General features: G+C 49.7%; 8 protein-coding genes across 8 annotated transcripts; 6 read left to right on the forward strand and 2 right to left on the reverse strand.

Annotated features, from left to right (window-relative positions):
* The first annotated feature begins 1,482 nt into the window (after positions 1-1,482).
* GGS25DRAFT_505563 (uncharacterized protein) lies at positions 1,483-3,698 on the forward strand. Its single transcript, XM_049262243.1, has 3 exons — positions 1,483-1,869; positions 1,949-3,040; positions 3,156-3,698. Exons 1-3 carry the CDS (start codon positions 1,633-1,635, stop codon positions 3,231-3,233), a joined length of 1,407 nt encoding a protein of 468 aa, XP_049112711.1. The 5' UTR covers positions 1,483-1,632; the 3' UTR covers positions 3,234-3,698.
* A 28-nt stretch (positions 3,699-3,726) lies between these two features.
* On the forward strand, positions 3,727-4,605 carry GGS25DRAFT_534398 (uncharacterized protein). The gene has a single exon (XM_049265766.1). It carries the CDS (start codon positions 3,860-3,862, stop codon positions 4,469-4,471), a length of 612 nt encoding a protein of 203 aa, XP_049112712.1. The 5' UTR covers positions 3,727-3,859; the 3' UTR covers positions 4,472-4,605.
* A 261-nt stretch (positions 4,606-4,866) lies between these two features.
* On the forward strand, positions 4,867-6,115 carry GGS25DRAFT_505566 (uncharacterized protein). The gene has a single exon (XM_049262244.1). The coding sequence runs from the start codon at positions 5,141-5,143 to the stop codon at positions 5,615-5,617; it is 477 nt and encodes a 158-aa protein (XP_049112713.1). The 5' UTR covers positions 4,867-5,140; the 3' UTR covers positions 5,618-6,115.
* A 520-nt stretch (positions 6,116-6,635) lies between these two features.
* Positions 6,636-11,410, reverse strand: GGS25DRAFT_534411 (putative 3-oxoacyl-synthase; the record flags this gene model as incomplete). The annotated part of the gene is made up of 3 exons (XM_049265767.1): positions 6,636-6,771; positions 6,802-11,295; positions 11,352-11,410. The coding sequence occupies 3 exons, from the start codon at positions 11,408-11,410 to the stop codon at positions 6,636-6,638; spliced, it is 4,689 nt and encodes a 1,562-aa protein (XP_049112714.1).
* Positions 11,411-11,653: 243 nt separating this feature from the next.
* Positions 11,654-18,508, forward strand: GGS25DRAFT_436414 (fatty acid synthase beta subunit). Its single transcript, XM_049258693.1, has 3 exons — positions 11,654-11,940; positions 12,091-17,368; positions 17,442-18,508. The coding sequence occupies exons 2-3, from the start codon at positions 12,106-12,108 to the stop codon at positions 18,473-18,475; spliced, it is 6,297 nt and encodes a 2,098-aa protein (XP_049112715.1). The 5' UTR covers positions 11,654-11,940; positions 12,091-12,105; the 3' UTR covers positions 18,476-18,508.
* A 1,824-nt stretch (positions 18,509-20,332) lies between these two features.
* On the forward strand, positions 20,333-21,141 carry GGS25DRAFT_525089 (uncharacterized protein; the record flags this gene model as incomplete). The annotated part of the gene is made up of 2 exons (XM_049264721.1): positions 20,333-20,523; positions 20,583-21,141. 2 exons carry the CDS (start codon positions 20,333-20,335, stop codon positions 21,139-21,141), a joined length of 750 nt encoding a protein of 249 aa, XP_049112716.1.
* Positions 21,142-24,279: 3,138 nt separating this feature from the next.
* On the reverse strand, positions 24,280-25,338 carry GGS25DRAFT_525090 (uncharacterized protein; the record flags this gene model as incomplete). Its single annotated transcript, XM_049264722.1, has 3 exons — positions 24,280-24,454; positions 24,557-25,004; positions 25,086-25,338. The coding sequence occupies 3 exons, from the start codon at positions 25,336-25,338 to the stop codon at positions 24,280-24,282; spliced, it is 876 nt and encodes a 291-aa protein (XP_049112717.1).
* Positions 25,339-25,608: 270 nt separating this feature from the next.
* On the forward strand, positions 25,609-27,585 carry GGS25DRAFT_436477 (putative citrate synthase). Its single transcript, XM_049258694.1, has 5 exons — positions 25,609-26,090; positions 26,159-26,356; positions 26,443-27,180; positions 27,285-27,367; positions 27,437-27,585. The coding sequence occupies exons 1-5, from the start codon at positions 25,879-25,881 to the stop codon at positions 27,493-27,495; spliced, it is 1,290 nt and encodes a 429-aa protein (XP_049112718.1). The 5' UTR covers positions 25,609-25,878; the 3' UTR covers positions 27,496-27,585.
* Positions 27,586-27,624: the final 39 nt, after the last annotated feature.

Consider the following 27,624-nt stretch of genomic DNA (forward strand, 5'->3'; position numbering starts at 1 on the left):
GAGAAATGATCTCTGATGTCTGGGAGATTTAAAGAATTCGAAGCTATCAAGAGAGGGGGAAAGGTCAAAAGAGGGGCTCGCTGATTATATTGTCCTTGGACAGCTTCGTCTTTATTCTCCGGTTTTGTCGAGTTCTGGACCTGTTTCGCCTAAAAGTGCCTGACCTAAGACGATGTCGGACTGGTGCTCATTGTCGGGGTCCCATGCTTCTTCTAGTTTGCGATCCAATACAGTCACCGAACTTGTACGACCTCCTGGATCGGGATCATTCTCAGTTGCGTCCAGATAGAAAACGTTAGTAGGCCGGTGATGCTGGGATGCTTGTCGGCCGTGTGCATGAGGGGATGTGGGGTGGCTTTTTTTGGTTGGGGGGGACAGCAATACGATGATGTTCGGTCACCATACGTCCGATTAAAACGGGGGACATGGGGACAGAGAACTCTGTATGGTTTGCCGCGCCAATTATCCTCTTTGGTCAACAACATCGTCGAATTAAGATCCCCGCATAGACTCTATCAGGTGGTGGATTGTACAGTAGCGCGCCTCCGAACGGGTAACTAGCTCGGCTGTCGGCCGTGTCGCAGGACTGGGACGGAGCTCTAAATATTTATCTGCCTACCCTGTATCTACCTAACCTAGTCCTTTACCTTGACTCTTGACTTAGCGATCAGATCAGATCAGGCACAGTGATCAGGGAACATGGCAACTTTCAGGGGTCACAAGAACTTGATTTGCGCCCACTGTCATAGTCAGCCAGGTACCGTACGTTTATTTAGTATGTAACTTCAAGGTTTAGTTGCACACCATACATCCATGGATAATACTACATACCCAGGTATGTATAAATAGGCAAGCCTCCTTGATATCTATTCTAATTTCTCACTAAATTAGGTCTCTTTGTGGAACCGGATGTCAAGGTCAAGGACTCAAGGCAGCCAGCCAGCCTTTCTACGACCGTTTCAGCGCCTATATCCCCGCGAATGGAAAGCCTCGCAAATGTGCACAAAGATCTGGGAATGCGAATGATTGCTATGGATGTATCTGGCATGATGTCCGGATCTGCGGTCACCTTGCATGTGGGCAATGTCCAATCAGGCCGAATGCAATAAATTCATACAGGTTCCTGGGCCTTGAACAAGGCGCTTTATAGGGCTAGCATGAAATACGAAGATGGTAATTTGTCATAGATAGAGAATTTTCTTTTTTTCACCATGCCATAAGATTGAAGCTTCCGTTATATATCAGGCCACTGGCCATCTAGGTATTTAGGAGGTATTTGGATAACGGGTGGCTGCGATGCGCCGCGCCAGTCAATAACTTGAACGACATCAGCATTACCTTGGAATGATCCACTGAATCACTGATCCAACCACCGTTTTCTCCGTCACAGTATCAGCCACACATCTCTTCACGGACAGCTATCAATGACATGTAAATATGTACCTGCAAGTAAATATGCAGAATAGAGCGGGGCAATCGTGTTTTTAAGTCTTGGGTTCTGAGTTGGGTTGCCAGTTTAGAAAGGAACATCATTTTCCTGCCTACTACTATTTACATAGCACTACTACGTATGACATACCTATCATTATTGATCATCAACATCATTAACTAAGTTAACTTTCACTCTTAAAAATGAATAACAGCGAACGTAAAACTAGCGCTAGCTATCTGGCCCGCCTTGAACATTTTCATCAACTCGATAAAGAAAGAGAAGACATGATAAAAGACTTAATAGCCCGAAACCAAGATCTTGAAGAACGGTTAGAAAAGAAAAGCCAAGAGTATGAAGATGAGGTTCAAACACGAAGCCTGTATCAAGCTCAGGCTAACGATACTAATAAACAGCTTGTTAACATTCAACATAAAATAGTAAACATTGCACCCCATGCTTCTTGGTCACGGACCTAGTACATAGGATACTATGCTAATACCTGAGATTTTTGATTAGGATGCTAATTCTTTTGCCTGCGCTATCATTGATGGTGATGGAGCCGTATTTCGTACCGACTGGATCGTCAAAGGCGAAGAAGGCGGTACTCTTGCTGCCCACCAACTACTTACAGATATGAAGAGTTATCTTAAAAGTATTTACCCCGGTGTTAACGTGGAGTCCTGGCATATTGTTGTCCAGATCTTTCTTAATCTAGAAGGTCTTTCTGGGAAACTCTGTAACGTCCAGCTTTCCAAAAATTTTAATGAGCTACCATCTTTCGTCCGAGGATTCAGTCGCGCCCAGGGACTCTTCTCCATCATCAACGTCGGGAAGGGCAAGGAACAAGCCGATTTCAAAGTCCGCCAAGCATTACCATTGATGGTTCATAATTTACACTGCAAACATGTTATTTTTGGACCTTGCCACGACAAAGGATACATAGTCGAGTTAAGACCTTTTCTGCTTGAGAAGTCAATATCTAACAGACTCACCTTACTCGAAACTACGCTGCCTCCCCGCGATTTCCAGGAACTTAGCTTCCGTAGAGTCAAGTTTACAAATGTATTCCGTTCCGAGCTTCTTCCAGATGGGCCTCCGACAGTCAGCCCCCCATTGACTCCGGCCAAGCCGACATCCTTTGCCCCAGTGTCCTCCAGTTGGAGCAGTGCTATTCCATTTATCGGCAAATCTAGCAAAGGTAAAGCCTCAACTGTTACACCAGAGAAACAGAAAATACCATCCACCAGCCATAAGTCCAAGTATTATTTAGTAAATTCCTCGGGGCAACGCATCGACGAGCCTCTTCCCCCAACCGACGCCATCTCCGAAGAACGCTTCCGTGAGCGTTGTGAGATGGAGTCGCGTGGTCCCTGTAATAGATACCATCTGACTGGGTCATGCGAGGAACCTTCATGCACCTACTTCCACGGCGTACGGTTCGGCGCAGGCGAACAACTCCTCTTGAAGGTCAAAGCTCGAAGCATTCTTTGTTATCGCGGAAGCGCTTGCAAAAACCCCGATTGCTACTGGGGCCACCACTGCAAGTATGGCGTACAAAGATGTTCGCGCCTCAACTGTTCTTTTATTTCCACCCATGACGTGGATGTGGTGAGTTGGGCTCATTTCATTTTTCTTGGAACATCCCCCCTTTTTCTAAGGAAGGACACGATTTGCGAATCCTCACTTCTACTTAGATTCAGCGTGCTAATATGAAAGTACCTAGACACCAACCGAGAGAGTCTATGAGGACGGAATACGATATAAACTTTCTTCGGAAAGGCACGTCGCAATTGGTACCTGACCCCATGACTACCTAGGTAGACAATGAGAGAGATATCATATTCTGAGGAGCTTAAAAATGATGCGGGGGTCTTTGGGGAGAGGAAGGGGACAAGTTAGACATTTGTCCCATATGGGTTTGAGTCTACGACTGTTGGCAAAGTTTCCATACCTACGAGGTTTCCTATGCATCTAGGAGGTATGAGGATGAGGATAGCATGGAAAGGGTTTCTCATGAATTACCGAGTTATTTCAATACAGCGTACTAATTCACTCAACTCTCGTTTCTTCCCGACAAACGACAAACATTTCGACCTGTACGAGGTCACAGTAGGGGGCAAAAATCTCAATGACAATCTTAGAAACTTGACAAACAAAGCCCAACTAAACATTAAGCATGGATACAATGAATTCCCACGACGCAGTGAACAATGCGTTAGTATAGGTAGAGACTGCGCCTGGGAATAATTCTTTAAGAAAATTCCACGATACCCTCCTAATATATAAACAAGCACCTCTCCTCGTTGGGGACTTTAATATTCCTTTTGCTTCGCAGACTACATTTTTAGCCTTCTAAGTGCCCCAAGGCAGCTATATCTATTCCACCGACAAGACAAATTATCTATCCTCTTTCATTAATCTATCAAAATGGCCCCCGAAGACGACTCACTCATGCTTATTAGTCAGGATGCGGTTGTCGTCCTCATCCGTCGCAGAGCTGCCCGCTATTCCCAGCTTCTATCCGACATAATGGATGATCTTCCTGAGGAGGTGGCTTCGTCGCACATCCCCATTCCCAAGGTGAAAGGATATCCGCTGTCCAAAGTCGTTCAATGGTGTGAACATACTGCCAGGGAGGGGGTGAAGAAGCCAGTAAGCTGGAAAATGTCGAGATCTCAACCAGGATATCTTCCGTGGTGGGACCTGAGCTTTCTCGAACTGCAGGACGACGACCTGTTCGCCGTTACACTCGCCGCCAACTTCTTAGGCGTCGACCTCCTCGTCGAATACTGCTCCAAGACAATCGCCAGCCAGATAAGAGGGATGTCGATAGAAGATATGCGGGACTATTTCCATGTCGACTTCGACTTCACTCCCGAAGAACAGGCTGTAATTGCGGAAGAGCTCGGATGGTATTCAGATCACGATGAATACGAATCGGATATCGATAAGTTTTACCATTCCATCCCCGCAACGGTAGACATTTTGGCAGAGGAAGAGTTAAATGGAGATTGGATGTTTGGCTCTACCGAGGAATAATCAACATAAGACAAAGCCACGTTTGTTTTTGCTAAATTATATCTAGGTAGGTACTATGTAGGTACTTAGTACTAGGTATTGGACGGTGTATCTATAATATGTATTCGTGACCTTGTGTTGTTGAAATTCAAGACCGGACCTGCGAAGCTATGTGAGCGAGCACGAACGTGCGCGATTTTCATCTGGCCCGAGTATAGATTGTGGAAAATGGTGATTATGATGATGGTATCAAGTGATTTTCGGGGCTTGGGAAATAGGCATGAACCGCATTTTGCCCTTTGCGCTCTTTACCAGCCGCCCAATTCGCAGATCCCTCCTCGCCCTCGTCCTATATGTACTATCGTACTAGCAAGCAAAGAGCATAGTTTCTTATTTCCTCTCTTATGTTTGATACGGATTCTTGATCGTTACGTTCCCCGCGATACCAAGAACAATACCAGTGCCTTTCCCCCTTTAATAGGGTTGGTTTATAGTGCTCACCGTTGTCTTAGTCCTTTCCATAACCTGGATCGGTTTGGCGACAAACCCAACGTCCAATCTACATAGGGCGTAATTTACTCTCTCAACAAGTTTACTATATATTATTCGCACATACCTAACTATACTATTTCCCCAACCTTCCCTTTAATTCCACTTAGACATACCCTGAACTCCTACGTCAGCCGCACCATGCCTACCATAAGAACACTCACAGAAGACGACATAGAGTACTGGTCCGGCGACCGCCCCGACAAGGGCTACCTCTACCCGCTGCACGACGTGGGGCTCTCCGTCGCGCCCGTGATCCTGCGCATCAGCTGGGCGGAGGAGGCGCTGGCGAACGGGCACGACGTCAACCGGCTGCACAGCGCGATGGGGCGCCCCTTGCACACGGCGATTGAGAACCCGCAGCACATGGACTGCCGCACCGGCGCGGTGCTGGACCACTACGAGAGCCTCGACCTCGTGCGCTGGCTGCTGGAGCGCGGCGCCGACCCCCGGCTCAGGGACACGCGCGGCAAGAGCGCGATGGACCGCGCCTGGTGCCTCGCCAGGTACCGCAAGGAGCAGCGGGACCCGCTCGCGGGGTTCTGGGACCAGGCGCGCGCCATGATGGTCAGAGCTGCGAGGAAACTAGAAGGTTGGGTGCTGCTGGATGCCGCGTGATGCCTACATACCGACTCCCACACGTTTGACCCCGCTTATCCACCACTACCTACCATCATTGCCATTACTAATATCATTACCATTACCATTACCGTTTCCATTTACCATTATACCGAAATAACAGCTGGCTAACTTGTGCATTCATTGATACATATCTAGCGATCGAAGGGCGGCAAAACGGGCTCTGCTACCGCGTGCGATGCTTCTTCGGCATCGGGCGGGACCCCAAGGACAACATGTGCGTGTTCTGCCGGCTCAAGTACTTCGGACACCAGGCGGGCAAGACGCGAACGGGGAAGCCGTGTGGGTATTGCAAGGAGGAGAAGGCTCATGGGTGGCATTATAAGCCCGTGGCCCCCCTTAGGGGTGGGAAGGGTAATGGGAGTAAAAGGGGGAAACGACAGTAAGGGATGGATGACGGCGTGGTGTGTGATATTTGATATAGGGATTATGTAGGGAGGTAAGTATCTGGGTAGATGTGATGATAGGATGATAACGTTGTATGTATGATTTTGTTATGAATTGGATTAGGGTGACCTACATAAATATTGTTAGGGAATTTGAGTGAATTTGCTTTTGATGCATATTTCCAAGAATATTTATTTATCCCACTTAGCCCCAATTATTATACTGTACGGATTCTACGGAATACCTAGCCGATACCTACATTCTTTCCCACTCCAGGTCCCTTTTCTGTTTGTAGTCAAAAAATTCGAAAACGTTATTGAAAGAGTATCAAAAAAGTAGCCACTACTACCACCGCCAACGACTCGTTAGCGTAAGCGATGCCGAGGATGATGAGGATCACCAAGAGGCGGTTAGACGGGAGGTCTAGGAAGAGAAGACACGCGATACAGTGATAATGGGCAAGAATAGTTCAGTTTCCATTAAAGATAACTATCATTCAAGAGAAGTCCTCCAAACTACCTGGCATCTACCCACCCATCTAATGGGGATTTAAAAACGCCAGCAACAAGGGAAAATAACAAAAGAATACAAAATATACATGCTATCCCTCTTACCCGAATCTAGCAGATACATCCACTAGGGTTTCTAGTTGACGAGCCTTTGGATAGGGCGCATCGTCCTTCAACACCACCATGGAGCCCCCATAGAACGTATTTTGGAAATGCTGCTTCGCTTTGAAATATCGTCTTTGACGAATGTAGCAATACTTGTCGTACCGTTCCTCATCAATCGTCGCCAGTACAAATTTGGGATGAACTCCGAGAGCTTGGGCACCTTTCTGACCAAAACCAAAACTCGTCACGCTGAACGCATTCACCTCGTCTACCCTGATAGTCCGATTCGGGAAAACAAGGTTCTCCCAGGGCTCAAGCGCTGCATCGACGTTATCAGCATTCCTGTTACCCGGAACCGCGCTGGTTTCTAGTATCTGGCAGCACCCGTTGAGCATCCATGCCGCAGCGGCACCCTTAGGATGCCCAGTAAGATATTTCTGGCATACAGCTAGAGCTGCGTTTCCAGGAGTGCGACCAAGTTGCTTCAGTTGCCGATGCAGAACCTCGACCTCGTTCTTTTCGTTAAGGTCGGTCGAAGTACCGTGGAGAGATACCACGCCGATATCATCAGCTGTCAAGTTCCAGACAGCTAAGGCACCACGTAATGGCGATATACGTGTATCGTGTGTCCAAAAGGCATTGCCGAATCTGCGCCGAGCCTCCTTCTCCTCTCGCTGTGCAGCTAGCTCGGCTTCACCAATAAGGACGCCAGAGTCTGTAAGGGGACCGAAAAGCTTCTGACGTTCACGAATTGATCTCAAGGTGTGGTCTAGCAGCCGTCTCCTATAGTCGATGTCTAGCAGAGGCGAAGTCCCCAGACCAGGATTTTCACGGACATTGACCATGATCCCTTTCCCGGGAGCGGGAACAGACCGACCTACACCATCGCTCGCAGTCTGCACATGCGCAATTACAGCTCGGATAGGTAAGCCTAGTTCCAAAGCCATCTTTGCGCTAGTCAGCAGCTGCATACCACATCCCTCGGACTCGACAAAGCCTTTCCTAGACGAAGCACATGGTCGAGATGTTTCATGCGGTGCGCGGCCACGCTCGAGGTCGGCCATACTGTTGTTAGTCGCCTTCATGTTGGCAAATTCTGCCGATGTATCTTGGGTCATGTCGTCGAAACCACCGACCAAACAGACCTTGGCGGCACCGCTGTTAATCAGGTCGTAGCCTTGATTTAGGGACTCTAAAGCTGTGGCGCAAGCTGCCACGGGGGTTCTGGTAGGGCCGGCCGAGGACATGAGAAGCATGTTCAACCACGCTCCTGTGGTGTTTATGAATACTTCGGCTAAGATGTCGCTTTGCACCGACCTGTCAAGGTACCTCTGGCGATATAACTTCTGCAAGGACTGGCCGCCTCCCATGCCTGATCCCACACAGTTGGCTAGTTCGGAGACGTGGATTGTCTTGTACAGCTCGTACACATCGGTGATACCGGCAGAGAGGAAGGTCTCGGCTGCACACACCAACGCCATCTGCGTACATCGATCTACGCTCTCGCAAAGGTCTGGCGGGAGCCCGTATATCGTTGGGTCCCAGCCTGTTGGTAGCTGGCCCCCGACGATCCTATCGAATATCTTGGCCTTAGGGACCATCAACGTGGCGCCTTTCTTGACGCGTATTGAATACTGGTCACTCTTTGTTACCTGCTTAACGTCAACCTTCTCTCCGTGTTCTCGCACGAACTCCATCGCCGTGTCAAAAGATGCGGTAAAAGGTTCTAGGTCGTGCTGGACTATGACCTCCTGCAGGAACTGTTTGCTATCCCGGTTCGGGTGGTCCAGGGGGCTTGGTTCGATAAGCCGGAGACCCGTGTGTTCTAGTAGCTGTTTCTCATACTTGACCTTCACCTCGTGATCGTGCATGGGCATGCCCGTCGCCGCATCGACCCAAGCTGCTCCGGCTCCGTCGGTGGAAGCAGTTGACTTTGGATTATGCTTGATGAGTCCAGTCATCCAGGCCAACTCAATGCAGCCCTGAATTGAAAGTTCTCCTTGGAGCTCCATCTCCCACCTTGTCCGCGAATTGCCCCAGGGGCCAATTTCGGCGAAGCCAACTACCACGACAACTGACTCCAGATCAACCATATCATTTAGTTGGGCGTTCAAAGGCTTTAACTTAGTGGTATAGTCCAAGAGAGTCGGAAAGTCTAGCTCGAGATCTACCAAAGGCGGCCTGCGCGATTTTGAGTCGGATTGTGAGGTTGTGGTAAGCTTGCCGCGAATGACACTCTCGTCGAGGGCCGCTTCTTCAGCAAGAGCGCGTTTGATCTCCTCATTTTGACGCATAGAGTGCCTTATGCCGGCAATGAAGGCAGCTAGCTCAGGGTCACTACCCATGCCCCCGCTTAGGTCCGCCAGGAGACATTCAGTCTGGCAAATAGACACAACAGAATCGGACATGAGACCTATGATATGCCTACCCATCTCTTCGGTGGAGAATGTAGTTATACCTCGTTTAGCTATCTCTTCCGCAACCGCATCGTTGGCCGCCATCAAGCCGGTGCCTCGAGTCCACCCGATGATGACGCCGCATAGGCAGAGATAGTCGCTCCAGCTCTCCGAAGACCACTTGTTCAGTAAAGCCATGAGCCCTATCTTGGATTCGGAGTACAGACCATCGTTCCCGAACGTGCCATGGTTAGGCGAAAGAGGCAGCAAGACCTGCGCTGGTCTTGTCCGCGATCCACGCGACTCCTTGGCGATCTTGACGGCGCCCATGATCCTCAGCACGTTCGTTAGCATGGCCCGGTGCGCAAGCTCGGACTTGGAATCGATGTTGTCTATCTCCCGGCCCTTCTCGGCCAATGCCGCGAACGGGATGATGAAGTCGAGGTCCCAGCCAAGCCCATTGACAGAGTCGTAGATATGCGCGACGAGGTTCTCAACGTCCTGCTTGCTTCCTTGATTGCAAGGAAGCACGATAAGCTTAGACCCGTTGGCTCCGTGTCTTGCGAATACCTCTTGGTAGATGGGACCTGCTTCGGGCATGGCTCTGCTGGTGGTTACCAGAACCCTGGCGCCGCCTTGGAGAAGTGATTGAAGGAGGACGATACCGATGGACTTTGGGCCCGCGCCGGTTAGGAGTACATTCTTCCCGGCGAACATATTTGGTGATATAGGAGTGCCAAGACTCATGAGAGCTGTCGATGGTTCGTCAGCTATCCATGTTACCCCTTTTCTCTTCAGTATGTGAGGAGACTTGAGTCCTTTGGGTTCGACTTCCCGCTGTTGGCTGCTTGTTAATGAGTCCGCATCGATCGATAAACATTCCCCATCACGTGGGGATTCATCGCCTGTAGACTTGATAGCCTCAGGACTGAGGCCCTCCAGTAGTCTCTTTATTACTACTTCAGTCTCGCCCTGCTGTGATGACGAGGCCTTCTTGAGAAGATATTGCCTAGCCCTTTCAAATCTGCTACTGGCCCTGGTTCGAAGACTAGCAATCGCTGATTCGAGGTCTTGCTGATTTGTGCTACCTCCCACAAGCTTGTAGTACTCGTCAAGAAGATCAACGTGACTCCAATTCCACACGGAGTCGTAGGATCGCTGGTGATCGGCCTTGAAGATGGGTCTGATACCGTTACAAAAGTCTTCGCCTAATTCTTTTTCGTAGGTGTCGATCTTATCCTGAATCTCCGCAGAATTATCGACGGTTGCTAATGATGAGGTATATTCATCCTCATCGCAAAGAAGGGCTGCAACCTTTCTTCTTAGTTGGGAATGCTCGTCACGGATTTGCTGTACCACTTTAGAATCTAGCATTGTTTGCTGCGGGCTCGCTACGGCAGCGCTCCTTTGCCTAGATAAACCCGCACCATCCAAGTACCCTTGAGCGATGTTGTCAAAGAATGCCTCGGCATCCCCGTTGGTTTTTATTCTAGCTGAGGGCTGCTGGCCCAGCGCAGTCAGGAGAACTGCGTCTTGTCTTCCCGACGCGAGACCCCATTTGTCACTGAGGTAGGACCTGGAGGTGATTAAATCGAAGGAACCCGGCATCTTGGATCCTACCATCTTCTCGATTCGCATGCGCAGACATTTTTTAATCTTGCCGTCGTAAGAAGTTTGGATGATTGAAGCTAATTCCTTTAGGGGTATGTTCTCGACATCGTCTGCCAACGGGCCGAACTCTTCTAGCATATCCCCTATTATTTCGTTCTGCACTATAGATCTCCCACCCGAAATGGCTTTTATACTGTCATCGAGTTTTACGTCTGAGGCCGATTTCTTCAAACTGCTCGCGATGAGCGCCCTGACTGCTTCTAGTGCCGTAATTGGGGCATCTGGAATCTGCGCATCTGCATTTGTAGAGGGGGGAGGTCCCCTGAGGATAGGTTCTTCGGGGACAGGTTTACTTGTCTTTGGATCGGGTTGGAAGCCACCATTCGACTTTTGTGTCTCTGTCACCTTTGGTTCTGCCGTTGGTGGTGGTATGTCGTAACGGAGATCGTCATAGTTGGAGCTGGTGGAGAGGAGGGATCGCTTAATCCCATTCACCGTATCGGATTCGAGGTTGAATTGGCCGAGGGTTTTCTTCGCCATGCTCAAGAGAGTAGGAGATGGGCCGAACTCAACCAACTTCGCAACTTGAACTTTATCAAAGAGTATGCTTTGTGTTTCGGACCACCGGACTGGCATGGCGAATTGATATCTGTTGTCGGTTGTGTGATGAGCTATGGTCTACTGAGTTACGGGCGACAGACTTACGCCAACAACTCCGTTAGGAGCACATGAGCAAGCTCTTGTTCATGCTTATCAATTTCCATCGTGATGATGTTTGACGATAAAATGTATGAAATTAGTTTTGCAATCGACAGCTAGGTACGTATGGATGTTCTCCTCCCGGATGAGAATAAGTGTATAAATGCTCTTTTTGACTAACAAAATAAGACACGAAGAAGCACGGTATAATATCCGCTTTCTACTATTAAGAAATTATGATATTCTATGGCTTTTGGCTTTTGGCTACTTTTGGCTACTTTATCATTCAGATAGGATATTTACTTGGCTTCGTGATCAACTCCAGGTAGGTCTTATGTCTCGGCATCCCCAATTCCCTGAATCCCCAAATCCTGCAATCCCTTAGCGGCAACACTGTACAGCTCAACCCAACCAACATAACGATACTACCGTCCTCCTGTAATCCCGCATTCCAGTGTTCTTGTGCGCCCAGCCATTGAGCCGGGTTTTGATTATTCTTACTAGAGCTAGATGAAGCACTTAACTACCTCATAACTTGGGAGGTCCTCACAGCGTTCTACGATTGAACGATTATATTGTTCTTTTGTTCAGAAAGGTCTGTGATCGTTGATACCCCTTACTATCCAAGCATCAATTCCTTCGCTTTACCTAGTACATTATATGGTCAATTTCCCTTTTACTCTAATAATTGTTATGCTTTCAAGATTCAACGAAGTCAGGACCCTCAATTAATAAAGTATCGCAGCTAGATACTGTCGCCATGATAGACTTGGATGGATCGGACTCGGGTCCGGATATTATGACACCGGAGCCGGAGACTGGACCCCAATCGCAGCCACTCACCCTTATTCACAAAACCCTGGAATATACCTTCATAATACCAACCTTTTTATATGCAAACGCGATTCAACTACGAGACAGGTTTCTGAAGACACTTCGAAACTCAAAACCACGAGAAAATGAGGAGGGTAGCCAACCATCTATCATTGAACTCGTCTCCAAATTCCTCAGCTTCATTTCTGCGGAAATTGAGACTCGAGTCGATCCAAGCTTCGACAAGGAGGTTTTGAATTTTGTTCTTCAGTCTTTCGAGCGAGAAGTGCTTCACAATGAAGAAGTTCATGCATTTGCTGCCAAACTCCCCGACGACGTCGATAAGCTCTTGGTCATACGATCATACTATCTTGCGGTCGGGGCAGTAAGACGAACCGCAGGTGTCCCGGAGTCGGCTCTCATGCGCGCAGCTTTGAAAGGAACCGCTCGTGTCTACGCTGTCTTCGGTGGCCAGGGCAATACGAAAACCTACCTGGATGAACTACGAGATGTTTATGAGACATATCCGTCACTGACAAGGCGGTTCCTTATCCCCGCGGCACGTTTCCTTGAACGTCTGTCGCGTGATTCTAAGGCCTCTCAAGCCTTTGTCCATGGACTAGATATCATGCGCTGGCTGGATAAGCCCGACTCACAGCCCGACATCGACTACCTTGTTTCTGCACCAGTCAGCTTCCCCCTCATCGGCCTACTGCAAATTCTACATTATATAGTCACCGCCTCCTCCCTTGGGACACATCCAGGAGGGATGAGAAATCGCTTATCAGGCACAACAGGCCACTCACAGGGCATTATAATTGCAGCCACCATCGCGGCTTCTACCAGCTGGGAGAGCCTTGAGCTACAAGGGAAGAAGGCACTCACGATACTTTTTTGGATCGGTGTTCGTAGCCAAGAGGCATACCCCCTCCCCTCCATCGCGCCAAGCGCATTAGAGGACTCGATAGCCCACGAGGAAGGCGAACCAACTGCGGCTCTATCTATTCGTGGCATGTCTCACGAAGCGCTCGAAAAGCATATCGCAAAAGTAAACCGAGCCTTACCGGAAGACCGACAAATCGTCGTGGCTTTGGTGAATGGCGCAAAGAACTTCGTTGTCGCAGGCCCCCCAATGGCATTATACGGACTCAACGTGCAACTTCGCAGAGTGAAAGCAGCCGAAAATGTGGACGAGTCTCGCATCCCGTTTAGCCAAAGAAAGCTGCACATCAACAACAAATTTCTCCCCATCACTGCCCCTTTTCATAGCCCCTACTTACGATCGGCCATCGAAGCCCTTCGAGAAGACCTAAAAGAGACGAATATTTCCCCCAATGATCTCGCCATCGCCGTATATTCTACGTTCAGCGGGAAAGATATCAGGAGCGAGTTGCATGAGAAGAACAACATTGTGCCCTCGCTCGTCAGAATGATTTGCCAGGATCCCGTACATTGGGACAAGGTGATATCGATGCCTGACGCGACACACATATTAGATTTTGGTCCTGGACGTACTGCAGGCGTCGCTGGCCTCACCAGTCGTATCAAAGACGGCACCGGCGCTCGCGTCATCCTCGCGACCAACATCACCAACCCGACACACCCTGAGATTGGATGTAAACATGAGATATTCGCTCGAAGGACATCTCAACTAACTTATGGTACCAACTGGGCTAAACAATACGGACCAAAGCTGATAAAGACCTCGACTGGTCGCACATTCGTGGATACCAAAATGAGCAGGCTCCTCGGTCTCCCGCCGATCATGGTAGCTGGGATGACACCTACTACGGTACACTGGGACTTCGTGGTGGCTGCGACCAAAGCCGGGTACGAGGTAGAGCTGGCTTGTGGTGGCTATTTTGACGGGAACAGTCTCACGGAAGCAATCACTAAGATCTCGACCGAAATACCTCCAGGTCGCGGAATTGTCCTCAACGTGATATATGCCAGTCCAAAATCCATTTCCTGGCAGATCCCGCTGATACGCGATCTATGCGCCAAGGGACTACCTATCAAGGGGCTAACTATTGGTGCCGGTGTCCCTTCTCTCGACATTGCGAATGAGTATATTCGCACACTTGGAATCAGACAAATTGCATTCAAGCCTGGCTCCATCCAAGCTATTCAGCAAGTGATCAAGATAGCCCAGGCCAACCCCGGGTTTCCAGTAATATTGCAATGGACCGGTGGCCGGGGTGGCGGACACCACTCGTGCGAGGACTTTCATGAGCCAATCATCGAGACGTATAGCAAGATACGGCGCTGCTATAACATCGTGCTGGTGGCGGGGTCTGGCTTTGGGGGTGCCGACGATACTTACCCCTATCTGAGCGGCACCTGGGCTAGCAAATTCGGTCATCCCCACATGCCTTTTGACGGAATTCTGCTTGGAAGCCGATGCATGGTGGCTAAAGAGGCACACACCTCAAGGGGCGCAAAACAGGCTATCGTGGATGCCCACGGTCTCGATGACCGAGAATGGGAGAAGACGTACCAGAAACCCGCTGGCGGGGGTGGTATCGTCACGGTTCGATCCGAGATGGGAGAGCCGATCCATAAGCTGGCCACTCGAGGTGTCGTATTTTGGGCCGAGATGGATCAGAAGATCTTCAGTCTCCCCAAAGAAAAACGTCTGTTGGAATTGAAGAAGAAGCCGATGCACGACTACATCGTGCGACGACTCAATGCCGATTTCCAAAAGCCCTGGTTTGGCCGCAATGCGTCCGGTAGGGCCGTGGAACTCGAGGAAATGACATTTGCTGAAGTCCTTTCCAGGATGGTCGAGCTCATGTTCATCAAGCACCAGAAGAGATGGGTTGACGAGTCTCTTGCTCGTCTAACGGGTGACTTTATACACTACATCGAACAACGTCTCGCTACCCATATGACGACAAACAGGAACTCGCTTCTAGAATCGTATAGCGAGTTAGATGATCCGGTACCCACCGTCAAGCAATGCATCACAATGTACCCACTCGCCGCTACGCAGCTCATGAACGCTCAAGACTGCGCACATTTCTTGAGCCTTTGCAAGCGCCCAGGCCAAAAGCCCGTCCCATTCGTCCCATGCTTAGATGAGGATTTCGAGGTCTGGTTCAAAAAGGACTCATTATGGCAATCCGAGGACCTCGATGCGGTGGTGGATCAAGATGTCGGCAGGGTCTGTATTCTCCACGGGCCTGTAGCTGCTAAGTATTCGACAACGACGAGAGAGACGATTAGGGATATCCTCGATCGTATCCATGAGGGCCACATAAAAGCCCTCACCCAAGACATCTACGGCGGCGATGAAGAGAAGATACCAACTATTGAGTACTTTGGTGACAAGATGGTGAACAGTGTTATGAGCACTCATCCGGTCCTCGAAGGAGTTGCTATTTCCGAGACTGGCAACGAGACGAGACTGTTTATTCCGGGATCTGTTCTTCCCAACACCGATCAATGGGTCCAGTTGCTAGCTGGCGCTCGTGCTTCATGGCGACGTGCCTTATTTACCACGGACGTTTTCGTTCAGGGGCATCTTCTTGAGGCAAACCCACTCCATCGCCTCCTGGCCCCTTCTCGGGGCATGCTCGTCAGCATAGCATACCCGGAGGACCCTAACAAAACTGCCATCACCGTGGAGGAGAAGGTCGGTGATAAGCAGCTACCGACAGTAAAAATAGGGCCCCTCATTAGCTACATTATCCCTCTTTGCCTCATTGAACACCGCACTGCTTCGGGAAAGCCAGTGAAGCTTCCATTGTTTTTTACATACTATCCGCAGGCAGGCTATGCGCCTATTCGTGAAGTAATCATGTCCTGTGCAGCAATCATGTCCCGAAATGAGCGAATCAAAAATTTCTATTACAAGCTATGGTTCGGCTACGATAGGCCTGTTGAGCCCTTAGATGCAGTCATACCTCATACGAAATGCTGGGATGGCGGCACCACTACAATTACTAGCACCGCGATCCGCGAATTTTCACGTGCGGTCGGTAACAATGCTGAATCTTACATTGAGCGGCCCGGCCGGGACCATCTGGCGCCTATGGATTTCGCCATCATCATTGGCTGGAAAGCCCTCATGGAGCCTCTATTCGACGCCGTGGATGGCGATTTACTAAAGCTCGTCCACTTGTCGAACCGTTTCCGCATGATCACTGGCGCAACTCCTTTCAAACGAGGAGACAAGCTGAGCACAACGTCTGAGATCACGGCCATCGTCAATCAGGACTCAGGCCAGATGGTGGAGGTTTGCGGCACTATCGTGCGCGACGATAAGCCCGTGATGCAAGTCACATCACAATTCTTCTACCGCGGCGTCTTCGCCGACTTCCAGAAAACGTTCCAGAGAAAGGATGAGGCTCCCGTGCGAGTATCTCTCCAGAACACCAAAGACGTTGCGGTATTAAAAGCCAAGAAATGGTTTATATCGGAAAAGGAGGAGGATGTGGACGACCTCCTATTAGGTCACAGCGTTGTATTCACGCTACACACCTTGACCCGATTTCGCGACAAGGTCGTATTCGCCTCCGTCGAGACTGTCGGCACGATCGACGTGGAAATCCCGACGACAAAGGAACGCATCCGCGTCGGTACGGTCAAGTACGTCTCCGCAGGGCCTTCACGCGGCAATCCCGTGCTCGAGTACCTCGCTCGGCACGGCTCCAAGGTAGACCAGCCCGTCTATTTCAAACACCCAATTCCGATACAGAATAGTCACAACAAGGCTTCCCTCGAGATAGAGGCGCCTGTCTCCAACGAGAATTACGCTCGAGTTTCGGGTGACTTCAATCCTGTTCATGTTTCGCGCGTCTTCTCTCAATACGTCAACTTGCCTGGTACTATCACGCACGGCATGTATACTAGTGGTGCGGTCAGGAGCCTAGTCGAGACCTGGGCAACGGAGAACCATGCTCATAGAATGCGTGACTACAACATTAAATTCACGGGCATGGTGTTGCCTGGTGATCGGCTCGAGGTGCAACTACACCACGTGGGCATGGTGTCTGGATCCATGATCATCCAGATTGAGGTGGTCAAGAGCGACGAAACAAGAGAAAAGGTATTGACTGGCGAAGCCATTATTGAGCAGCCAACATCTGCGTACATTTTCACCGGTCAGGGTTCTCAAGAGAAGGGAATGGGTATGGAGCTGTATGAGAAGAGTGCGGTAGCGAGAGACGTCTGGGACCGTGCTGATAAGCATTTTCTCGATACTTTTGGTATGCTATAATATTCTTTTATCGTCTGTTTGTCTTTTACTCGATGGGAATTTATACTAATATCTACACACAGGCTTCTCAATCCTTGAGATTGTCCGCCATGATCCCAAAGAGCTTACAGTCCACTTTGGCGGGGCTCGAGGGAAGGCTATACGACAGAACTACATAGCCATGACATCCCAGAGCCTGGGTATGACTGCTGACGGGGAGCCAAAACTCGAGAAGGTTTTCAAGACCATCACCGAGCGGACTACTTCTTACACGTTCCGTTCTCCCACGGGCTTGCTCTCGGCGACACAGTTCACTCAACCGGCACTTACATTAATGCAAATGGCGGCGTTCGAGGACTTGCGTGCCCAGGGCGTCATCCGAAAAGACAGTGTTTTTGCCGGGCATTCTCTAGGGGAATACAGTGCCCTTGCCTCTATTGCTAAAGTGATGCCAGTCGAGACATTGGTCTCGGTCGTGTTCTACCGCGGTCTGTGCATGCAGATCGCCGTGGAGAGAGATGCGGCCGGTCGCTCAAACTACTCAATGTGTGCAGTCGACCCTTCGCGCGTAAGCGCGCGTCTGGACGAGCCAGCGCTAAAGCACATAATCAAGATGATCACCGACGTCACTGGCTCGTTCTTGGAGATTGTCAACTATAACGTGCGCAACATGCAGTATGTGTGTGCGGGTGATCTGCGCGGTCTGGACGTGCTGGGTGGCGTCATGGACAGCATCCAGGCACGGAACGTGGATGTGCGTCATCTCGAGGTGGAAGAGCACTATAATCTACTCGTCACTATTATCGAAGAGGCGGACCAGCGCTCTCGGGCCAAAGCAGCACCACTGGAGCTGTCGCGAGGCCGAGCTACTATACCCCTCCGAGGTATCGACGTCCCTTTTCACAGCTCGTATCTACGGTCTGGGGTCCAGTCGTTCCGCTCGTTCTTACTCAAGAATCTCGAGAAGAAGAGCATAGACCCGGGTCAGCTCGTCGGAAAGTACATTCCTAACCTCACGGCGAGGCCGTTCGCGCTTACCAGGGAGTACTTTGAGTACGTGCACGATATGACCCGATCTCCTCGCATCGGCAAGGTTCTAGAAGGCTGGATCAAGTGATATATGGCATGTCGTGATCAATGAGCAAGGGGTGTATACTCCGGAATCCGGCATTAAGGTGCATACCTAGGTAAGGTATGTTTGTGTATGTATGTGTATGTCCATAGGTGCATAGGGCTCGCGTGGAGGGTGGAGGGTGGAGGGTGGAGGAGGGAGCAGAACCAAATTAGAACATGCCCTCTGTCCCAATCCTCGGTGCTCGTTCCTCGTATAAATCCTAAGCGAAGTTACCACAGAATCTCTTGGATGAGGCCACTCGAAACCACTCATGTGTGTATGTGTGTAGGCATGTATGTATATGTGCATGCAACAGAAATGCAACGATGCGCAGTGCCCGTGTGACCCGAAACCGTGGGCTGCCCCCCCTTCTAAGCCTACCGATACTCGCTAACCTACATATTCTATTAGATAGATACATACTTAAGTAGGTAGGCAGGCATGTAGACAAGCATCTGGTGTTGGGACCTCGATTGTAAGCTGTTTGGGGATCTGTGTTTACATTGTGGCCGTCATATCCAACAACATCTCTTCTCCCCGCGATTCGCTAGATTGAAAAACGTTAGGTTTGCGTGGCGAATATCCCCGGACTATAGTTATTAAAATAGGGGTACTAAATTGGGGGACCAACGTTTTCTAAATATAAACCTGCTTGGAGCTTGATTTTTTAACCCTGCACCGTTTTTGGTAACCCTTACGTCGGTTTTTTAATCAAGCCCTTTGCGTATTTTGTGGGTGTGGTCTGTCTAGTTAGTCTATGTATGTGTTGTATCTGTCATGTCTACGTTGAGGTTGTGTAGCCACACGTAGGGGATACTGGTTCATGTTACCTCATACGGAAGGAATGTCTTTATTGTCCACTGTATGATTATGTGAAGTCCGTATTAGGAAAACGAAAAAGAGAGAAGGAAATGAAAGTGAAAAACGTATTAGTGGGCTGGCTAGCCTAATCTATGGGAACAGCTGTCGTAGGGTTGACTTTAACCGACGGGCCTGCAGATAGGTCACGTAAGTCACGTTACCAGCGCCATCGACAACAAATACACACCCGTTTAGTTAACCATAGGTCTCAGGAGAATACCTGCGAGATGCCCATCCTGTGTGGATCAGTGTGGGTCTAGATCTAATGCAGCCGCGGGTGTAAGTCAAGCCCCAGTGTCGCCCCAGTGTCTGACATACAGAGAGGCTGTCTGGGGTTCGTCCAGACCCACCGCTGCTCGATGAAGCCTTCTTATCGTTCAGGTTACAAGCATTTGCGATCACGGGACAGCCTAGAGCCGTGCAAAAAAAGGACCGACCCGGCATAGAAACTGCCAGCTATGTTCTAGACCAACGTTCGAACTCGAGACTCGCTGCAAAAGCCTCGTGGCTGGACTCCCAAGCCTTACCCTCTCCTCTGGGGGGGCCACAAAGGTTCATTGAGACCTAGGGAAACCTAGGTCAGACGAGAAAAGACATTCGATTTTCTGACTGGATGGTATCTTTGTCCTATGGTAGGTGGACAACTTTCCGTTGATTGGCGTCTTAGAATGCTCCCCTGAAGTACACCGGGCGAAGGAGGGATATCGGCGATTTCCCACACTATGATATATTATGTGCGGTTACATGTCTCCTCCAGTCCGAGCAGGTGGCAGGTGGTTAATACGATTTAATACCTCAGAAGTATTTAATATCCGGACTGGCGGGTTGGAGGGCATCTACGAATTACAAGATGTCTCAGATACGCCTCTCCTATTACCTACTAGGTACCTCCTAGCTACTACCTATCTACCCTTCAGCCAATTATCAGAAACCATATCTATATGGCTGAACCCTCCATGCTTGCTGACAGCTACCACACACGAACTCAAGAACTTCAAGATGATGATGAGACAGAAGCACGCACATAGCTCGAAGAAAAGAAAGACCCATAATCATGTCCAATCGACGAGTTACCACAACTCGACTGCAACGACATCTTCGGATTTCGCAGGGTTTATAGATCCCATCTTAGATGGATCAGCGATCTTCGATGAGTTATCCCAAAAAAGGCAAGCTAATCTTACCAATTTGTTCCCTCCACTCCACGTTTTAGACTTACCTGCTAACCTTTTACCTACCTAATCTTTAGTCTCTTCTGGATCGACGATACAGACACTACGCGGAATCGTATCAATGGAGATGAAGTGCCAATGGCATCTATACAGCACATCTCGGGAAATCTGGCCTCAACAGATCCCTACGCAAACGCGCTGGACAAGTTGAGCACCACCATGCCAGATTTCCTGGGAAATTCGAGTCACGAAGAGCAATCGATGATGGACCACAGCGGGAAGCATCGATGTTGGGACCACGGGTGCAACGGGCGAGAATTCTCATCCAAGAGCAACTTCGTGAGGCACGTAAAAGAGAGGTCGGGGGCCAGCACCAAGGGCGTCTGTCCGCTATGCGGGGCAATTTTCACACGCAACTCGGCCAGAGACACGCATCTTGCCAAGCAGAGCTGCAACAGGATACGTCGATACTCCAATGGCCGGCCGCGCCCCAGTCGCCTCGCTGTCCTGGGCAACCCGCGCCTCGCAGCTGCAGCCGCTGCCGCTACGCAGGACATCCATTGGCAGGCGGTCGACTGGGGCACTGGGGACATGGGAGATTCGACAAGTGCCGCCGGACTATCAGCTCCAAATTGATGATATTGATATATGATCGATATATGATCGATATATATGGAGTGCTACCTACGTAGCTAGGTATGTACGGTACGGTATGTACTATCTATGTACATGGGAACATTTGAGGTACGAGTGAGTGAGTTGCTTTTTCTTTCAGATAAGAGAGACTAAAGGAGGAGAGGAAGCGGTTATACCCCCTGTCACTGAAGATCCGTTTGTTGGCTTCAGGATATGTTTGGAATGATATTAAAAAATAAATAAAAAAAATAGATAAAAAAAGAATTAAGAGAACAAGGAGGGAAAAAATTCGATTCTCTACCTACACTACTTCACACAGAACGCTACATAACCCCTTGGGTGGTTACGTAGCAAGTGCAGATCACGATCACATCAAGATAATTGGAATATCTCCCATCGATCATTGCAACGTTGGTACCTAGTAAGTGTGCTCCAGGTAGGTATGCAATTGGGGAAGATCGATGCCCAATCCTTCGAGACTTCAGTTGCTAATTATGACATGTTCATTGGTATGAAAATATGAAGACGTTATACTGCATTACCTTGCCCCCTATTGCCTATATGCAGTATGTGCATTATTCCCGACCAATCATATCCTTTTCATATCAATCAGATCTGAGCCCTTTTTCTACACACCCCGATACCGTAGCTATAGAAACGCGTTTGTTCTATGCTAGGTCTAGTTAGGTGTGTGTAGGACGCGTCTCATCTCTGCATGTCTCGGCCTTGTCAAAGTCCTGTCATAGTCTTGTCATAGTCGGAGCGAAAAAAGTTCACTCGGCCTATAATGTACACGTAGGGTCACTGCCATAGCCGGTTCGGAGCGTGATATTACATTAAGAACGTCCCCTATCTTAGCATCTCCACGATGCAGCGTACTACCTCAGTCTACCTATGTATCCTGAGGCCCCCACACCCCCATCTTACCTTACCCTATTCGGGTACTTTGGGAAGGGTACCTGAGTACCTACTTTACTCGAACGGGAAATCAAAGTGTTTGTTGATTCCAATCGAGAATGGCTCGAAGTTGTAGTGTCTAACTATGACGCTAGTATTCGCTATACCTCCCCCCTTTTCAGCCCTCACGGACCATTTCAAGACACTTTTATATAGTATATAAATCTTCGCCAGCACTTGCGTCTACATGCCTGCCCAGTACCTAGTATAATATCTAAAGATGTTGTCACCCAGAATCCATTGGATACCTACGTGCCTAGGTAGGTATTAACATACCGATTCAACCCGAGTTTCTACTAAGCAACTGCTAGGTACCAAAGGATACATGCGGCAATCGGAAACGCTCGGAATAGCTTCAATATTAGGTAGCTGATAAGTCTTATTATATACACAGTACCTAGTGGTAACCTTGAAGGTCTTACATACCTACTTAGTGGGAGGTATGCATAGATTGAGCAAAAAAAAAGAGCATCTCAGCTACCTATATATGAAGTTCGGACGGTTGAACCAACAAAACGTCTGTGCCTAGCTCGGTAGGTGCGGTATGTGACTGCGGATGAGCCGTGACTTCAACCAATCCATACCATGACGCCAAGAAACCGGCAATGATTTCCACATTCAGCTCCCTTCTCCATGGGCGGTCTCACAATCCTACCGCAGGAAAAAGCTTGTCGACGTTGGCTGCGCTTACTACGTGTACAATTTCTTTTTTACATTCTTGCATCGACCTAAATCACGGGTTGTAGCGTGGGAGGCATCAGCCGGAACTACGAGCCTAACACCCTAAGAATCGGTATTGGGACTGCGGGTTAGAATGCTATGTTGGTGTGAAACCCAACTGCCGAGACATCTGCGAAGTAACCAGAAAATCGTGACAGACGTCCTCTCGGAGGATTACAGTCGGGTAGTCGAGCCCGAACAAAAAGAAAAGTACTACTAGGGAGTTTACTACTTATGTAAGGTAGTATATCACACGTACCATTCTCCATCAAGATCGAAACCTACATACCTAGTAGGTAGATATTCCGAAGGCTTGGGTTTACTACTGTCAGGCACGAGAACTTGTGGTTCCGAGGGAATTCGCGTCGTTTCATATGTTGACCGGTGTCTTCCTCGAAACGAAGGAAACGTAGGAGAGGGAAAACTCGACGGTCATATCAGAGTTGCAGGTCAGCATTACTTGCATTACCAGCCCCCAAGCCCTCCCACAGTCGGGCAGCGGACCGATTTAGATTCCCGTGGACGAATACGGGGCTCTCCCGCTATCACCTCATCACCTAGCTCAGCGTCTATGTCATCGGTCTGCAGGTAGAGGTACGCGAGCATCCTTTTCTTTTTCTTTTCTCGCTTGGGGTAATATGTTGCTAAGTAATGGCTTACAGGGAGGTGATAGTGCGGGAACATACCTTCGTATGAGGAGACTAGACGAAAGCTGAAAGCTGGGGGGTGGATCATCTAGGAACGAGGGGAGGTGTGATCGTTCCCGCTCGATCAACTGCTTCCTCCCCCGTCAATTTTTGAATTTCCCACGTCCTGAAATGCCGGTACCTAAAGAGTTAATATCGTCGTGGTGGGCACGCTATACCAAACCATGATATCTTACATCATTGCGCTTCTCCCGTAGTTGGACCGCAATTGAAGGCGTCGATCAAGTCGACAACGGGCGAAGACATGATCGGTGATGATCGTCGTCAACGGCCCCGTATGACCGTGCCGGTTAATATATTCTTCGGCTGGTAATCTCTAGGTATGTAAGTGCTCCAACACCATCATAAAACCGGTTTTTGGGGCCAAAATAAATACACTTGGCATAGTTATTATCCTGGCGCTTTACAGCTACAGCCTCTACTGGGGTTTACGGATAAAAGCTCTTTTTCTTTCTCCCCCTTTGTCAACCGCCTGATTTCTTTACTACTCACCACCATCACCAACGCGTGGACTTGTATATATATATTATATTAATATTGGATTGGAAATCTGCGTCAAGTCTCATCATACTAATCTTTCTTCTTGAAAAAAAGGACCGAGAATACACTAGCTAAGTACATAAGAAGCAGGCCTGAACTAGAAATGATAGACATCCGTTTCTGCGACAGTCAACAATCCATCCCGTCTCGATCGACACCTCATCCCATCCCCCTTTCTCCTGAAGCACGTTGACGTCAAAATCAAGCCGATCACTTAGTCGAAGAAGACCCAGCAACGAACCTCGATAGATCGTCGCGTCGGCGCATCGCTCGGGCTAGAGTCGTCCCAGAACGCACCGTGGGGGGATACCTTGGTGACATCAGAGTCGAACGAGGAGAAGACAAGGGCTTCGTCCAGGTCGAGCTTGCTGACATAGTGGTACTTGTAGCTATTATCGATGATGCTTTATTAGTATTCATTCTTTTACGTGCCTAGGGTAGGTAGGTAGGTAGGTACTCTGCGTGGGCGGGATATAGTTATAGGTACTTACTTCGGGTTGAACTTGACGACGCTGTCGTGCCTCTTCTCCCCCCTGATGGCGATTCTGGGGTCGTTGGCGGGGTACACGCGCGCCAAGTGCGTGTCATAGGCCCAGTCCTTGATGTCGTCGTGGTTGATGAAGCAGAGCGGCCACTTCTGGATCGGCTGGTCGATGGTGCGCCAGACGTTGACCTGCGCGTACCGCTTGCCCTGCTTGATCAGCTCGTCGGCCACGTCGCCCAGGATCTCGCGCACGCCGTCCTCGCCCGTCACGTCGTCCCGGTCAACGTGGGCGATGGGGAGCGCCGCGTGCGAAAGCTTGCTGGTCGCGAAGCCGCCGGGGTTCACGCTGTTCTGCCGGATGCGGAACACGTAGGGGACCACCACGTCGGATCCGGTGACCTGCTTGACTAGCTCTGCGACCTCCTTGAAGTAGACGTCCTCGACGTACTTCTTGCCTGGAAAAAAACGATGGAGGTAAGCTGCACAATTCCCCCGGTGGTGGATTAGACGAGAGAGACAAGAACAAGACAACTTACCTTCTGGGTCGTTTCCAGCCAGGAACTGCTCGGGGGTCAAGGAAGACTTGTGCTTGACGATTCCGTACCCGTTGTTGTTATAGTTTGGCTGAGGGCTCATGGTTCGGATGTCTTGTGCCACAATCTTGACCTCTAGAGGGTCAGCCACGTTGGTAGAACCGCTGTTCCAGTCCATGTATCCGTCGGTTTTGCCATCTTTGGTGCCATTCCACATGCCCAAAAAGCCAGTGGTGGAAGCTACAGCGGCAGCCATGGTTGAGATTTCAGAGTATATGAACTTTGGAAAAGAGGTGTCTTGATACTAGAGAGTCAGAAGCGAAACGAAGGGAGACGAGTGCGGTGACGAACTAAAAAAGTTGGCAAATAAGTCGAAATGTAAGTCAAGTATATAACCTCCTTGAGAATCACAGTTTGTTCGTAGGATACCCTTTTTTCGGTGTTAGTATCGTATCATCGGTGAACAGCGATTACTTGTGGATTTCAGGATCTGGGGATCTGGGGAACAGGGGATTGAGGGAATGCGGGATTCACGGATCCATCCTCCAAAGTCCAGCCCTACTACACCAAAGGGGGGTGACTACCTAGTACCTGAACAACACACGTCCCTCTCACCAGCAGTGTGTACAAACCCAAAAGGAAAACTGGTCATTCAAAAGTGCTTGCTAGATAAACATTTCGAGGAACTTCTTATCTTCAAATTCCATCTTCTTCTCTTCTGGCTTGCTCTTACTCCCATTTCATTCTCGTGAGACGACGATCGGTTATTGAGGATTTCAAACTAACATCATTCAACATGGACCACCACTTGCAAGTTACGGATTCCCGCACAGGGAAGTCTTACACAATTCCCATCTCAGGAGACTATATACGCGCTTCAGATGTTGGCCGTATTGGTATTCCAGAGGGGAAAACGGATACAACTGCTTCCAAGGCTGCCAAACCTCTCCGAATTATCGACAATGGCTTCCAATACACTGCGTGTATGGAATCTAGCATTACACACATGTACGCTACCACCGTCACCACCACACTCATTTTTCATCTGTGCTTGCTAACTCGCGTGTCATTCGCAGTGATGGCGTGCGCGGCACTATTCGATATCGAGATTTCCCCATCGAAAGCTTATTCCATCAATACGTTTACGAAGATGTCATGCATCTCGTCATCTGGGGCAGTCTTCCCACTCAGGAGGAGAAGGACCACGTCCGAGAGACGATGTGCAAAGCTATGGTGCCATCTCAGAGCGTGAAGGACGTAATATCCGCGTTCCCGTATGTTACCCCTTTTTTTCAATCACATGCAATATACCTACCAACCTCCCTACATATCATATTAATGTCTCTAACGATGGCGATAGGCGTGACGCAGAAACATTCCCCATGATTCTGGCTGGGATGAGTGCCTTCGCAGCCAGCGACAGCGTAATCTGCAAAACGCGCCACCAACAAAGCGCCATGTTCCACGGCCGTCTCGACGTCGCCGACGAAGCCCTCGTGCGGACAATCGCGTACCTCGCATCCACCATCTCTCTGATCTACTGCCACAAGAACGAAAAGCAATGGAACTCGCCCGAGCCAAGCCGGTCGTTGCTCGGGAATCTGCTATTGATGATGGGCATCACCAACCCCGAGGTAGAGCGGTGTCTCGCGAAGCTGTGGATCCTGTACGCCGACCACGAGATGACCAACTCCACCGCCGCCGTGCTGCACGCCGGGTCCACACTCATCGACCCGGTATCCGCCGTGACGGCGGGCATCATCTGCGGGTACGGCCCGCTGCACGGCGGCGCGATCGACCTAGCGTATGAGGCGTTCCGGCAAATCGGCACGGCGGAGCGCGTGCCGCCGTTCATCGAGCGGATCAAGGCCAAGGGCGGGCGGCTGTTCGGGTACGGCCACCGCGTGTACAAGACGCGGGACCCACGCGTGGCGCTCATCGAGGAGCTGCTGGAGGGCCACCGCGACGCCGTCGAGGCGAACCCCCTCCTGCGCGTCGCCATGGCCATCGACAGGTACGCGAACCAGGATGCGTACTTTGTCGAGCGAGGCTTGAAGGCTAATGCCGACCTCATGGGTTGCTTCCTCTACACGGCTATGTAAGTGTGACGCACGCAAGCGCAATGCACATGCGAATGCAGTGATAAATAACCAGGTTCTGGAACTTTTTGGATTGGATGCTGACATTCTGCCGTGCTACCAGGGGCTTCGATACTGATATGATCATTGCCATTACCATCCTCTCGAGGACACCCGGTGCGCTGGCCCACTGGCGCGAGAGTTTAAGTACATTGACCCCTCCCCCTATTCGCCCCCCTTTTTTACCGTCAATATGGATACTAACAAGTTGAGTAGCACAACCCGTGAAGCTGTGGCGACCTCAGCAGAAATACGTGTCGCCGCTTGCAAATTGAACTGGACGGGGAAATATTCTGCGATGATTGGAATTCCAAATCGTATTAATCCAATTGGGAATTCATACAGTAACTATTTTCTTATCACGGCAAAAAACAATGAACTCGGCGGTTTACGGTATTGGACGG

The sequence above is a fragment of the Hypoxylon fragiforme genome (genome assembly GCF_022984875.1).
Source record: "Hypoxylon fragiforme strain CBS 206.31 chromosome Unknown GGS25scaffold_9, whole genome shotgun sequence".
Classification (NCBI taxonomy): Eukaryota; Fungi; Ascomycota; class Sordariomycetes; order Xylariales; family Hypoxylaceae; genus Hypoxylon; species Hypoxylon fragiforme.

Excerpts from the sequence above, each read along its gene's own strand:
- GGS25DRAFT_505563 (XM_049262243.1), top strand. The coding sequence starts at position 1,633 with ATGAATAACAGCGAACGTAAAACTAGCGCTAGCTATCTGGCCCGCCTT. Across the intron at positions 1,870-1,948 it reads TTAACATTCAACATAAAATA|GATGCTAATTCTTTTGCCTG; the intron begins GTAAACATTGCA and ends ATTTTTGATTAG. Across the intron at positions 3,041-3,155 it reads CCACCCATGACGTGGATGTG|ACACCAACCGAGAGAGTCTA; the intron begins GTGAGTTGGGCT and ends GAAAGTACCTAG.
- GGS25DRAFT_534398 (XM_049265766.1), top strand. The coding sequence starts at position 3,860 with ATGGCCCCCGAAGACGACTCACTCATGCTTATTAGTCAGGATGCGGTT.
- GGS25DRAFT_505566 (XM_049262244.1), top strand. The coding sequence starts at position 5,141 with ATGCCTACCATAAGAACACTCACAGAAGACGACATAGAGTACTGGTCC.
- GGS25DRAFT_436414 (XM_049258693.1), top strand. The coding sequence starts at position 12,106 with ATGATAGACTTGGATGGATCGGACTCGGGTCCGGATATTATGACACCG. Across the intron at positions 17,369-17,441 it reads GCATTTTCTCGATACTTTTG|GCTTCTCAATCCTTGAGATT; the intron begins GTATGCTATAAT and ends ATCTACACACAG.
- GGS25DRAFT_436477 (XM_049258694.1), top strand. The coding sequence starts at position 25,879 with ATGGACCACCACTTGCAAGTTACGGATTCCCGCACAGGGAAGTCTTAC. Across the intron at positions 26,357-26,442 it reads GACGTAATATCCGCGTTCCC|GCGTGACGCAGAAACATTCC; the intron begins GTATGTTACCCC and ends CGATGGCGATAG. Across the intron at positions 27,368-27,436 it reads CCACTGGCGCGAGAGTTTAA|CACAACCCGTGAAGCTGTGG; the intron begins GTACATTGACCC and ends CAAGTTGAGTAG.